General features: G+C 50.7%; 1 protein-coding gene and 1 long non-coding RNA gene across 2 annotated transcripts in view; one reads left to right on the forward strand and one right to left on the reverse strand.

Moving 5' to 3' along the window:
- The window catches only part of SCUBE3 (signal peptide, CUB domain and EGF like domain containing 3), a 34,200-nt gene extending 31,584 nt beyond the window's left edge, over nt 1-2,616 (reverse strand). The window contains exon 1 of the mRNA XM_049653400.1: nt 2,279-2,616. Coding sequence (XP_049509357.1) covers nt 2,279-2,363 — 85 coding nt within the window. The 5' untranslated portion in view covers nt 2,364-2,616. The remainder of the gene's footprint in view (nt 1-2,278) is intronic.
- Nucleotides 1-6,524, forward strand: part of LOC125938329 (uncharacterized) — a 48,299-nt gene extending 41,775 nt beyond the window's left edge. The window contains exons 2-3 of the long non-coding RNA XR_007462669.1: nt 1,905-2,030; nt 5,554-6,524. This is a non-coding gene — a long non-coding RNA (uncharacterized LOC125938329). The remainder of the gene's footprint in view (nt 1-1,904; nt 2,031-5,553) is intronic.
- The last annotated feature ends 7,781 nt before the right edge of the window (nt 6,525-14,305 follow it).

Raw genomic sequence — 14,305 nt, forward strand, 5'->3', positions numbered from 1 at the left:
TAATAACTGTGCAAGGTATTTGCCAAGAGTTTCTATAATTTAAAGAAACCCACTAGAGCTTCCTTTAAAAAGATGTGGCATAAGGGCACACCTGCTGGCACTAGTGACACCTAGGAGATATGTTTGGGAGCAAGGGATGACCACAGCACTCCCATCTATGGGTAAGGCTGCTTGTCACTACTTGTCCTTCCTGTGGCACTGGCCTGCAGATTGGGGTCCAGAGATAGCCCTCTAACCCAACAGACCTGTTGTTAGGCAATCTCTGGCAGTCCAGGTTGATATATTTCCTGAATAGCAGCATCAAAGGTAGCTGAAATGACAAGTTTCCACTCTGCCAGGCTAGACTCAGGGATCAGAAGGAAGGAAGATGCACAGCTAATTGCAGCCCAGTCAGAGTGAGTGTGGCCTGAATAGGAGATAAATAGTGAACAAAACTCTTAGTAAGTTCCTTGAGGGCAGGGGCCTCCACTCTGGCTGCATATCCCCACAGCACCCAGCAGGGTGTCTGATGAAAGAGGAAGCACCTTGGAGGGATTCTGAGTCCTTCTGTCCCTGAACAATGAGCTGATCTCCGCTTGGCACCTGTCCCTTCTAGGAGTCTCCATCAGCCCTGGGAACCCCCTTGAATATACTCTTTGCTCCCCCTTTTGCCCCCAGCCCCCCCAGCCTCACTAGGCCACTACAGACACTGGCTCCAACTTGAAAGAGGTCCTTATCTTGTCTCTAGATTACTCGAATGAAATCTGTTCCTTCCTTCAGACTAAACTCCCTAGCTAATTCCATGTTATGAGTAAGTCAGCACACACTACAAAAGCCAGCTTTGTTTATGAAAACACAAGCAAATCCACAGTGGGAGAGGGGCTGCTCCCAGGCTGGGGGTGGCAGTGGTCGTGGGCTGTCTGGAAGCAGGATGGGAGAAGAGGCAGTTTGGGGTGGGAAGGGGTGGGGGTGGGGTCTGGTCTGTGACAGCTGAGAATCTCTAGTACTCGGGTTCTGTTAAAGGACAGGTTGGAGGAGAAAGGGGGTGGTTGAAGAGGCAGTGTTTGGGAGAAGAGGATGGCATTGATATGGCACCTTCCTTTTAATGAAGTGGGAGCCTATCCAGTACACAGAGCAGCTTAAGGGCCAGGTGCTCAGTCTCCGGGGACACAGCGACCCGACTGCCAGAGACTCAGGCTTCCCCAACTCCCAAGTTCAACTTTCCCTTCTGGCTCAGCCACTTCCACACCCCAGCTTGGCTTCAGGAGCCCCTGGGACAATAGGCAGAATCATATCCTCCTCAGCAAAGCGTTGCCAGGAGGAATTTTCTTTTTGTCCATATAAATCTCTTCCTGGGTGAGGACATGATGGGGGAAGGGTGCAGCAAGAGGTCAAGGGGGAGGGGAGGCTGTCCCCAAGAGATCTGTAGCCCACCAGCCTGGTTTCTGCCAGCAAAGCCTTGGGACTGGCCAGGCAATGAGCCTGGGGTCAGGGATGGGGGCCGGAGGGCCTCCCTGTCTCTCTCTCTGTAATTCCTAGAGGGATCTGTCAGAGCTCCCCGGCCTGGAATTTTACTTTGTTATTTTAATGCAATTCTGACCTGGATTTAAATGGAATTGGAAACCCGAGGCCTTAATAAATAAATATTATGATAAGAAATGAAAGCCATGCAAGACGAAAGAGATTTCCCCCCAAAGAGGCAGAAAGCGACATTCTTGCTGGGAGCCAGTCAGAAATTTTCTTCTCTTCTTCAGCCCCTTACCATCCAGTGAGAGACGAGCTGGTTTTTCCAGAAAAGATCCTATTTTTCTTTAACATTTTTCTACTGATAAGACAACAACTTGGAAATTTTGTCTGACTTTGCATGAGGGCTGGGGGTGAGGGGAAGAAATACATGGCATGGCTGAAAAGTTTCATTCTCTCAGTCTCTCCAGGCCACAGCTTAAGTTTCTGGCAATGTCTGAGAAGAGAAGATTCTCTCTCAAACTTTTGGAGGACAGGAAGTCTTTCGAAGATGCTGGGGTGGCAATGAAGTCGGGAAGAATTCTGAGGTGCGTGGCGACTTCTGCCCAGGGCCCCCCAAACTTCTCACTGCTCCGTGTCGCTCCTGGCTCCTCCAGCCTTTCGCCCGGGACGCAGCGCCCAGAGGTTAGGTCCCCAGCCGGAGTGCGGGTGCACAGTGCTAGGCTCTGACAGCCGCACGCTCCCCAGCACCTGCCCTGCCCCTCGGAAATCGCACCCCCGCCCTCGGGCCCCGCAGCCCCGGCAGCCCCGCCGCCGCGCGCCCCTCCTTCCTTACCTTGCGCGGCTTTGCTGTGCTGGGCGGCGCGGGCGTGGACCAGCAGGACGAGCAGGCAGAGCCCGGGCACGCGCCCCGAGCCCATGGCTGGAGCTCCCGGGGGCCGGGCGGCCGGGGCCGGTCTCGCAGCCCCCGGAGGGCGGAAGCCGGCCGGGCCCCCGCGCCGCGGAGGGGGGAGGGGAGGGGGCGTCCCGCCGGGGCCGGACCGGGGGCTGCGGGAGCGGGGTGCGGACCGCGGTACCCTCGGCGGGAGGCTCCCGATGCTGCCGGCTTCTCCCGGCCCGACGCCGGGGAGAGCGAGGCGGAGAGAGGCTGGGGGCGCCCGGCGCCGATGACGGAGGGGAACCCCCGCCCTCTCCAAGCCGGGATCGGCTAGCGGCGGCGGCGGGGCTGCTGCGTATAATCCCACCCAATTCCCAGCTTCGCCCGGAGAGAGCTGCAGCCGGAGAGCGCGCAGAGCCCGAGCGAGGGACCTGAGAAAGGGGAGGGGAAACGCAGCGCCAGAAACACGCCCTTTCTGCCTCTCTTTCTTCCTCTCTCGCTCCTTCTCCGTCTCTCAGGCTCCGTCTCTTTTTCTTCGCCTTTCTCCTCCTCCTCCTCCTCTTTCTCCTCCTCTCCTCGCTCCTTTTCGTTTTCTTCCTCCTCCCCCTCCTCCTCCACCACCTCCTTTTTCGTGCCCTTTTTTCTTTCAAATGGGGCCTCGGCGCGGCGGCCGCTCCCCCTGCGCTCCCGGGCGCAGCGGCCCCCTCCCCAGGCTGCCGGGCCGCTGCCTGCAGGAATTTACAATCCGGCGCTGGGGGAGCGGGCCCGGTCTCCATGGAGACGGCTTCCCCGGGAGCAGGGAGGTCAGGCACAGACCGCGCACAATCAATGGATCAATGCAAGCCCCGCTCGGCTCCAGACCAAACAGCACCCGGCTCCGGCTCGTCCTCTCTCCCGGAGGAAAGAGTGGGGGAGCTAGGGTGCGCCCCCCACTCTCGCACGAGATGAGGGCCGTGCGACGCAGGTTTGCACGCAACACCTCCACGAGGAGACAAAGAGAGCTCGGGGTGTCGGGGAGGCTGGGGCAGACAGGACCGCACTGGCGCCCCGGCACGTCCGCCGACACAGCCCGACACGCGAGATACAGCCACATAGGACCTCGAAAAACTGAGAGTGACACCGATTTCGGGCCGAGTGACGCCCTTCCAACTCTTACCTCCACCACATCCCCCACCCTCGGGTCTCAGTACCCATTTCTAGTGCTGAGTGCACTTTGAGGACCAAGAAGAAAGTAGACTTGCCCCCAGCTAAACCTGCCAGCTCCAGGGCAGACTCCCTGGCCGTTAAGGCCTTGGAGGTAGACCACTGAGTCACCCTACCCATATAGAAGTGGGCTCACATGTAGAACACTCTCAGGCACTCAGCACAGGGGCAAAAGCTAACCCCCAGGAATATGCGTATGTGTGTAAATACAGACACAAAGATCTGCACAACATACTTCTCCAAACCTGCCCTCACAGCTTCAAGATGTGGTCCTAACTAGCCCATTCTTTTTTTTTTTTTAATTTTTTTTAATGTTTATTTATTTTTGAGAGAGAGACAGAGTGCGAGCAGGGGAGGGGCACAGAGAGAGAGGGAGACACAGAATCCAAAGCAGACTCCAGGCTCTGAGCTGTCAGCACAGAGCCCATCCCCGGGGCTTGAACTCACCAACTGTGAGATGGTATCATGACCTGAGCTTAACAGACTGAGCCGCCCAAGAGGCCAATAACTGGTCCATTCTTAACCCTTCGTGTCTCCAACTGCAGGGTAACAGAGGAAAAATAAATGATATTTTTAAAAATAAAGGCAAAGGGCATAAAAGCAGTGTCTCCAAACCGTGGACACTGTCTCCTGGATGGATTTATAGACATTTTCTTTTATCTTAGAGGAAAGACCCCTTGAAAGGTGGTGAAGGCTTTCTTAGAGCATGGGGCTTCAGTCAACCTGAGACCATGCCAGGATCCAGGCAGTTACTTATGCTTCAGAGCCATTTTTTTTTTTTTTTTTTTTTTTTTTTTTTTTAAAGGGGGGGGGGGCATGCAAGCAGGGGAGAGGGGCAGAAGGAGAGAGAGAGAATCTTAAGCAGGCTCTACGCTCAGCATGGAGCTCAACGTGGGGCCCCATCCCACGATCCTGGGGTCATGACCTATGCTGAAATCAAGAGTCAGACCCTCAACTGACTAAGGCACCCTAAGAGCAAATTTTCTGCAGGGAGGAGGACCCTGAGACTCAGACTAACTTCACAGAGCCCTTAGGGTACCCAGGAGGAAGGGACAATGACCAGAATCATGCATCAGTTCTTAGACCCTTGACACTGGCAGCCCACATCAGCTAGGTGACAGGTGTGATATGTCAGAGATCTTCTGAGCCCCCAGGGAGAAGAACTGAGCCCTTCCTTCCCTAGGGATTGAGTAGAAAAGTAGGAGGATGGAAACAGACTTAAGCATTTGAGGTTTTTTTTTCCTGTCTGTATCCTGGGATGAAGATTGCCTTTGGGCAAGTCACATCTCAATGGGCCTCAGTGTATTCTAGAAAACGAGAGGGTGGATTAGCTCCTTGGTGGAAAGGAGACAGTTGCCCTTAGGAAGCCTGGAGGAGGAGGTCTTGAGTATGCCTGCTTGGCATGAGAGATGATGGTTGGGATGGAAGCACACAGACGATGGAAATAGTGTGGAGGCCACAAAAGTTTGGGTCAAATGATCTCCCAGGTCCCTGCCAGCTCTGTCACCCTAGGACTCCCTCCCTCTTTCATTCCATTGGCAAACCCCTCCCCTTGAAGCTGCTTTACCTGCTGCCACCAATTACGTATAGGGCTGGGGGACAAGTGCAAACTTGCCATCCTTTCTGCCCCAAACAAGAGAGTGGTTAAAAAAGAAAAAAAAGAATTGGAGGTTGCCAGATGGTGCCTGATCTACATGGGGGGACAGGGAGAGAGCTGAGGAGCCCCCCAAGGCAGGGAAGGGAGATTACACCACGCCTTGCTTTGTCTCTCTGCCTTGCTGTGCACACTCGTGTGAGCTTCTCTGGGTCCCTAGGGAGGAGGGCTCCAGCTCACCCTCTAAACCACAGGTGAGGTGGGCATGAAGGATTCTATAGGGGCAGATTAGTAGGTTATCTCGGACCTTCTCTCTAATTCAGTATGACTTCTTGGTGCCTTGAGTGTGGACATTGCCCTACCTTAGCTGCTAAGTCTCTGGGAGTTTCAGTGTCTTTAACTGTAGCTTCCTTTTTTTTTTCTCTCATTTTGCCAGCTTGTCCTCTGCTCCTCTAGGACCGGATGAACTTCCTCCACATCTGGGCAGAAGAGGCAGTTCCCTGCTCTGCTCCCCACCATCCAGTCTGGTTGCAGCCCGTCCCCAGCCCTTCAGAGGATTCTGTAGGAGAAGAAGCAAGGCTTATATCACTGGGCACTGTGACCTGGGGGGCCAGTTCCATTTCCCTCTGCCCTGTCCACTTCTGCAGGGACTCACAACTGGGTAGTGATGCAGGAAGATGACAAGAAAGGAATAATGAGATGGCTCTTGTAAGTGGTATTACAAAAGCAATAGCATATGTCGTACCCTCACTGGCAGGAGTGAAATGTCCCTGGGTTCTCTGGGCCTCCAATATTCTCTCAGGGCACAATTTGCTTTCAGGCTGCACTTTCCTTCAGGATTGCTTCTGACATTCCATTTCATTCAATTTTCCCCTGCAAATGTCTGGGGAGAGGACTGGGCTGGGGAACCCATAGCATATATACCTCGGTTCTGATCCTGCTTAGGGATACCTGTGCTGGGGCTCTGTCACACTCAGGGACTTCCCCTCCCCCGCCAAGTCTCCTTCCATGAGCCTTTGCTTTTTCTCTTGTCTCCTCAGCTTTCCCATCTATAAAATGGGTCCACTGACCCTCCTTGACAGGCAGTATAGTCTAATGGAGAACACATACAGGTCAGAATTAGCCCACGGACAAATGTCGGGCCCTACCATTTTCCAGCCATCTATCTATTTTTGTTGAGTTATTTCACTTCTCTGAGCTTCCTCATCTACAAAACAGGTAGGATCACACACGACCTCAAATGTGGGCATGCATCAGTGTCTAACTATATTGGGCTCAAGAGTAAAAGAAATCCTGTGGTTCAAATCTCAGCTCTGTTAACTTTCTAGCTATGTGACTTCAGATAAGTTATTCATTGTCAGCTTCAGTTTTCTCTTCTGACAAAGGAAATAAAACCTCAAAATGTTATGGTGTTAATTCAATAAAATAACGAATGGACTCCCCTGCCCCCCACCTGGCACATAGTAGGCATTCAGTAGGCAGTGACTATTGTTATTTTTACTACTGCTCAGAAGGAAAAAAATCCACAATGTTTTATAGTAAAGGTATAGTAGTGCCTGGGAAGAAGTAGTTCTGTCCCAGGCCCAACTTTGATGCTGCTGGTTGTGAGTACAGCCTATGGGGCTCAATTCTCACCACCTCCAGTACGTTCTGTCACACGTTGTTACTGAGAAGTTTCCACAAATGCCATGCATTACAACACACTGCGCTTGTCAACAGCACTTTCAAGTTGGAGAATAGAAGGAGATTCACCTGCCAGGTAGGGTAGTTCCAGAATCCTTCTTTCCCTACCACCATGCACTTCCTACACTGCGTTAAGAAGGCCCAGGCACTCAAACAAATTAGAGCTCATAGCTACCATTTACTGAGTGCTTTCTATGTGTGCCAGGCACTATAACAGGCACTCCACCACATGTCTATCAGGCAAGAATTGTTATCCCCTTTGTTGATGGGGAAACTGAGGCTCAAGAAGATCAGCCCACCCTGATGACTAAGAAGGGCAAAGCCAAGACTTGGGCCCAGGCTAGACTCTGAAGCTTGTGTACCTCCTCCTTCCTATGTGCTGCCTCCTCTGAATCCACAGAGACCTAACACATTCTGGCCACTGTTGATCATTTGGGGCAGGATGAGGGTCACAGACTAGCCCCTTCATACACAAGGGGTAATAGGGCAGTACCCTTGCTCAGGAGGATCATGTAGGAGTACAAAAGACTTTAGCCATCACATTTGTCTGATGATGAGATGTCACATGACTTGCCCAAGGTTAAAAAACATATTTAAGAGGCAAAGCTAGAAGCAGAATCCATGTCTTACCAGACTTTTGACTCTTGGATCACTGCTCCTTGGCCTGTACCCTCAGACCTACCAGTCCTACCGCTCCCAGTTCTAGCCCTTCCTCTTCCTCATGATTTGATCATCATGAATCCTTCCATCAATTGGCATATGGTACTTATCTCATCTCCTCCCCCCAGTACACCCTGTCCGAGGCCCTCTAGGGTGTGCAAAAGAAATAGAAAATGTGGGGGCATCTGGGTGGCTCAGTCAGTTAAGCGCCTGACTCTTGATTTTGACTCAGGTCATGATCTCATGGTTTGTGAGATCAAGACCCCGCATTAGACTCTGTGTTGACAGCTTGGAGCCTGCTTGGGATTCTCTCTCTCTTTCTTTCCCTCCCCGACTCTCTCCCTTTCTCTCTCTTCCACTTCCTGTTCATGCTCTCTCTCAAATAAATAAACATTAAAAAAAAAAAAAAAAAGAAAAGAAAGTCAAGAAACAGAAGTTGATCATCCAAGAAGACTTCATGGATGAGGAGGGATTTGAGGTGAATCTTCATGACACTTGGAAATCGTTGGATAAGATAGAAATATACACAAAAATCAGTGATTGACAGAGAAAAAAGAGAATACTCAGAACAACTACAAAAAGAAAGAAAGAAAGAAAGAAAGAAAGAAAGAAAGAAAGAAAGAAAGAAAAGAAAGAAAGAAAGAAAAGAGAGAGGGGGGATCATACCAGGTCAGTGGATAGGTTGACCCTGGTCGGTCCTTGTTTCTCACCTGTCCATGATGGCTCAGGAGCCATTTGGCCATATAGGCAGATGATGGGAAATAATGCTCTCTCAAAGACTGTTCCAGCCCTGGGATTCTAGGACTAATTTGCTCCAAGGCCCTTAGTCTTGCCTTTACAAGGGAGGTCTACTGGCAGCCCTGCCAAGACTCAGGTGGGGAGGGGGAATAGCCTGGTCCAAGCTGCCCATACCTGTTCCAGTGTCTCCTCTGGCCACTTGGGTGGCCTCCTTGGCCCCTCATCCCAGGGTCTTCCCAGCCCTTCCTCCCTGCCTACCCCCACTCCTGAGTCACTTTGCCACCTGCTTCCTCCCCACCTGCTTCCTGGCTGCTTCCATGAAAGAAACAAAAATATCCAACCTGCCAATTGGCATCAACACCATGCATGGTTCCAGACCCCTCCACATCACAAGACAAGTCTCCAAACTGCCCTGAGTTTGTGTTCTGTCCCTCTCTACACAGCTGCTCTTCCAAACTTTGGTTTCCCACCTGCCAGCCTCAGATCCCTGACTTCTCCAATCAGTATCCTCAACTCCTGTTTCATCGAGAAGCCAGAAGCCATCTGGTATGAATATCCTATCCCCCACCCCCCTCTCCTTCTGCTGGGAGAGGGGTCCCTCCTTTAGGCCAAGGCCAATCCTACACACATATGTAAGGATCTCATCTTTTCTCGGCCCTACAGGGATCTGGAGCCGTCAATTATTCCCTCCCTCTCCTGAATCTCTCACTTCAGTTCCTTCTCCTGCAAACACAGTACAACTTGCACCATCCTACAGTAGCAACAACAAACTTCCCCCGACCCTGCTGCCTCTGTCCTTCCAGACTCCTGAACTTCTAGGAGGAGCATACCTGCTCTCCACTTCACGGCTTTCCTTCACCCCTCACTTTAGTGCAGTCTGGCCCAGGGGCCCTCTGACACCCCCTCTGCTAGGTCTCTAGTGACTTCACATCTCCATATCTGGGGCTGCCTGCCAGTCCTTATCTAGCCTGACCTCTCTGCGTCATCAGAGGTCTCGGAACATTTTTCTTCCCCTTCTTGGAGCCTTTCTTTTCCCAGATCTCCTGCTGGCTGCTTTGCCTCCACTGGCCTCTTAAGAGTTTCTAGCTTGGATTTTCTCAATTCTCACACTACGCGACCTCCCTAGGCACTCTAACCCAGGGACAGCAAGGGCGGTGGAAAGAATATTGGCTTTGTGGTCAGACAGTTCTAAGTTTAAATCCCAGCCCCTCAGTGGGTAAATTTGATCAAGTTTCTTCACATCTCTGAGCTTCAACTTCCTCATCCAGCAAAGGAGGAGGATAAAATTCTTGCAAGTTGTTGGAGGGTTACTGCTGATATGTCTCATGGAAGTCTCAGCACAAAGTAGGTGAGTGGTTTGCTCCAGTTGTGGGGCACTATGGCTCCAGCTACCACCAATGTGCTGATGACTTCCAGATCTACATCCTTAACTCCCCCAACCCTTTTCTTCTAGCTTTCATTCTGTGTGTCTGATTTTCAGATCTCTATCTCTAGTTCCTTCTTCCCTCTTCTATCTCGTCCTATATTTCTGCCTACTTATAGCTATTTCCAATGGCATTTCTCAAGACCTCAAGCTGAACTGACACCCAACCAAACTCATAATTCTTCTCCATACTCTCCCCTGAACTGCCGTCTTCCTGTGACCTCCTCCTTGGGGATAATGACCCCATAATTCACTCAGTGATCCCAGCTAGATTTCTCAGAGACCGGAAGGACTCTCTGCATCTAAGAGGCCATCAGATCCTGTGAAACTTCCCTTCAATCCGTCCCTCCTGTCAACCCCTATTGCTACTGCCTCCTCTCAGATACTCATTGTGTCCCCTCTGGACCACTGTCTGACAGGAGTAAATTCTAAACCCTTAGTATGGCATAGGTGGCCCTCTGTGCCAGTCCTGTTCCCTTCTCTTCAATAACATTTATGTTTCTCTTCTGATCTCGCCATCACTATACCCAAGCTACACCATGCCTGGCATATACCTTGTTCTTGCCAGCTGGAAAACCACCACTAACCTTCAAGACCCAGCTTAGATGTACCCGTAGCAGGCCCGGAGCTCAATACCCCTGTAATGGCCCTAGCCATGCTGTACTGTAATGGTCTGTTTCCTTTCACTTGTCTTCCAAACCTTTGAGGGCAAGACCCATATTGGTCACCACTGTATCCCCAGCCCGGATCACATAGTTGTGCTCAATGAATGTTTGTTGAGTGAATGAAAGAATGAAGGGATGGTGAACTCATGGGAATCCCGAGGAGATTCAAGGGAATTCCAAGGAACATCCCTTGATCTGTCTCTCTGCCTTCTGCCAGCCTGAGAATGCTTTGGGTTCCAACAGGACTGGTGGCAGCAGAGGGTTAAATGGAGGGGCAGTGTGGACAGTCCAAGCTGAAGAAAAACCACAGAGATGCAGCAGGCCGGAGGTAACTCTGGCCAGAGACTTTCAGATTCTAGAAGACAAAGAAGCAGAACTGGAACCTTCCAAGCCAGAGCTCAGGATCTCCCCAAAGGCCAGGGGCCAAGGTGGGTGGGGCTGGGTCCACAGGCAGCTTCTGTTTGCACCCTTAGGAAGTCAACTCAGGAGGTGGAACCCTCATCGGCTTTCCACTGCTTCATCAAAGATCTTTCCCACCAGTGCTTAAAATCCCATCATAAGAGGATCACTCCTTTGATCTAAACCTTATGTTCCTTGGGTCCTAAATACAAATATCACTGTGAGACAGAGTAACAAGATTAAGCCTTTGCCAGGTTAAATCTTTAATTATCAGTTGAAACCTTAACAAAGGTGTGGCAGAGGAGGGGCTATAGGGTCAGTCACTCCTAATGAACTTCCTAACTTTGCTGAGAGCCAGCTCTGCTTTGCTCTCCCTGACCTGTTTCCTTGTGGCTCTCCTCCCCCAAATCCCCACTGGGTTCCCTCCCCAGAAGAAAAGATGGAGAAACAGAGGAGGACCTCTCCATCTAACAGTGTAATTCCTCTGGGTATCCTGGATCAAAGAAGGGATGGGTGGAGGTATTGGGGCAAAGTTCAAAGCAATCATTAACCAATTCCTAAAGTGCACTGCTATTTTAAAAAATCAGTTCCCCAATAGCTTCTATTGTATTTTCTGAGAAGGGCTCCTATGGGACTGAGAATCCTGTTAGGAGAAGCTGAAAACTTGCAACAAGGACAGGGTCAGAATGTTTGACACCTGTGTGCTTATGCTTGAATGTCAATATCCTTACAGAAGTTTGCCTCCCTTGTTTGGCAAGAGGCTCTCCCTTCATGCCACCCCTCTTCCTCTGTCTTAGGTGGAAAGCTGTCCTAGGCATCATGCCAAGGCTGGGTTGGCAAAGCTAAGGGGCATCACAGCGAGGCTGTTATTCCTTGATGTCTCACTTTATCAGTCTGCCGGACGCTGCCGTGCGCTGAACGAGAAAAAGCCCTGGCCCTGACTTGGGGATGCTCCTCCCCCTGATCAGCCTAAAGCTACTGAGGAGTGAAAGGAACTCATTCTAGTCCTCTTCTGCCTCACCCACCCCTCCATGCCCTGGTCCAATCTATTGGGATTGATTGAGAAATTGTGTCGCTTCTCTTTGGGAGACCCAAGCTGTAATACTACCCTTTGCCAGTAGGTGCCGCCATCTAACATACCATCCTTCCAGCCCTTGGCAAATCAGACCTTGGGGAGCCCTACTCAAGGAACCCAGTGCCTCAAACAAATTTGCAAATGGTCAAGTTAAGATGTGGAATTAGTTGTATATGTGTTTTTTTATAACCATAGATTCAATTTTTAATGACTTTGACATTCTTTGTGCACTTACTATGTGCCAGGAACTTAAAGAATATGGGAATTCAGAGATGACATAATTTCTCCTTTCAAGTTCATAATTAGGTAGGAGAGAGAAATTTGCATCTAAATAATTAGAGTATAAGGCAGAACATGGTAAATGCCCAAATACAAAGGTGCCAACATAAAATTCTAATGAGAGCACAAAGAAGGCAGATTAATTCCAGCTGGAAGCTTGGGGACGCCCCAGAAGAGAGGGTTTAAAGACGGCCTCAAAGAATACGTAGAATTCCCTTATGTGGAGTTGTATGAAGGAGGGGGGGAGGGTTTTCCACGTGGTGGAAATGGGGTGAGCAAGGACTTGCAGCGGGGAGTGTCTCCAGGGAATTAATAATGTGGTTCAACTAGAGACAAGTATTTAAGGGGACAAGTATTAAGATCTGAAAAGAAAAGGCAGGCCAGACGATGAAGCACGGGTTTCCATCTGATGTTAAGGGGTTGTGCATGGGTCTGGAACCCCTGATGGCTTTAAAGCAAGGCAACCGCGTGGCCGGCTCACATCATGAATTGGTTTTATATACTCTGGGCTTTAGGTACTCTGCAGGATTTCTTCAGTGTTAAGCAAGTTTATTTCATCATGGATGCAGAAAGAAAACAGGGGGGAGGGGGTGGGGAAGAAACAAAAAAGTAAAACGGAGGGGAAGAATGGATAGAAGAAAAAGAAAGATGGAGGAGGAGGAGAAAGAGAAAAAAGGAGGAAGCAGCCGGGGAGGAGACCAGGCAGGACCCTGCCTCGGGGGCAGGGGAGGCTCTGCTCAGGGGCTGCACGCAGTGAGCTGTTTGGGCTTTTCCAGGCCAGTGGCCTCTGGCTCCAGGCCCTGGCCGACCACAGAGGACAATGTGAGGCGGGTTTGTTTGGTGATGTGTTTTCTGCTGGCCCTGTTTGTTTGTTTTCTGTTTTTCTGGCAGTGTACACGTCTGGGGTAGAGAAAAAGGAGGAGGTCAGGGACGTGGCCGGCATTGACAATGGTCCCGGGCCCAGGAGGCTCTGGGCTGGTGGGATTCTGTAGTGAGAGCTTGGTGAACATTGGAGTTGGATTTTTTGCTGTCCCTGGAAAGGGCCTCTATGTGGGTACCCAGAGCCAGGTGGCCTGTCCAGCCTGGAGATGGTTTGCCCCAAGCTCTTTGTCCCTGTCTTTTTCCACCCTGGCAGGAAAGAATTAGTCCTTGAGGCCTGGGCTCCTTGCCTGTGTAGCCAGGATGTCGTGCTGGGCTGGGGAGCCTGTGGGGGTAGCAAGAACAGCCACTTCCAGCTCAGCGCTGGGCGCCTCAGGGGCGTCCACGAGAGCCAGCCCGCTCCCAAGCCCCCGATGATGAGTCTGGCTTTCTCTCTCCTGTCCCACAGCCCTTGGAAGCCAATCTAACGAGCACTATTAAAGTTAATGAAACGCAATGAGTCCTCCGTTTGCTCAGTTACAACTCTTTACGAGATTGCTCCCTCTTGCTGAGGAGATTCATTTAAGCTGCCTGGGCTTGGCCTTTGTCCCCCTAATTTTTATTGGCCTGTTAACAAGATCTGATGCTCTGGGCTGACCAGGAATATCTGGTACTGTGGTCCCAATAAGCCCCATTGGGTCAAATCTCAGGTGGCCTTTTGATTCCAAATTAGCCTAAAAACAGCCCTTATTGCCTTTCCTCCCTCTTTTGCTTCCCCACCTCCAAACCCAGTTTTATATGTAGGTACAGCAGGGACATGGGAAGACTTCAGAAGTTAGGAGATGCTTGCCCATCCCCTTTAGAATGTGTCTCCACCCACTGATGGAGTAGTTTCCCCTAGTTAGATCTCCAGTTCCTTTGGCTTAAGGGCTTTATTCCCCATTAAGATGGGAATACAGAACCTTGTTAGTCATTTGCTTGTTGGTGTGAATTCATTTGTAAGGTCGTGGATAGGCTTCAAGCAGATCTGAGAATCTCCTAACTTGTAAATAAACATTTGTCTCCAGGGTTCATTTTCCCAGAGAGGGGTTTTCTACAGCTTTCTTCAAAGTTTCCATGACACAAACACCACCTCCCCCCGCCTCACCCCCAAAAAGGTGAAAAAAGAAACCTCCATGGGGGTGCCTTTGTGGCTTAGTCAGTTAAATGTCTGATTCCTGGTTTCGGCTCAGGTCATGGTCTGACGGTTTATGGGACTGAGCCCCTCATCGATCACACATCACTGTCAGCGTGGACCCTGCTTGGGATTCTCTCTCTCCCTTTCTCTCTGCTCCTCCCCTGTGCCTCCTCTTGCTCTCTCTTTCTCTCTCAAAATAAATAAACATTGTTTTAAATAAAACAACAACAA

This window comes from Panthera uncia (assembly GCF_023721935.1).
Source record: "Panthera uncia isolate 11264 chromosome B2 unlocalized genomic scaffold, Puncia_PCG_1.0 HiC_scaffold_24, whole genome shotgun sequence".
Classification (NCBI taxonomy): Eukaryota; Metazoa; Chordata; class Mammalia; order Carnivora; family Felidae; genus Panthera; species Panthera uncia.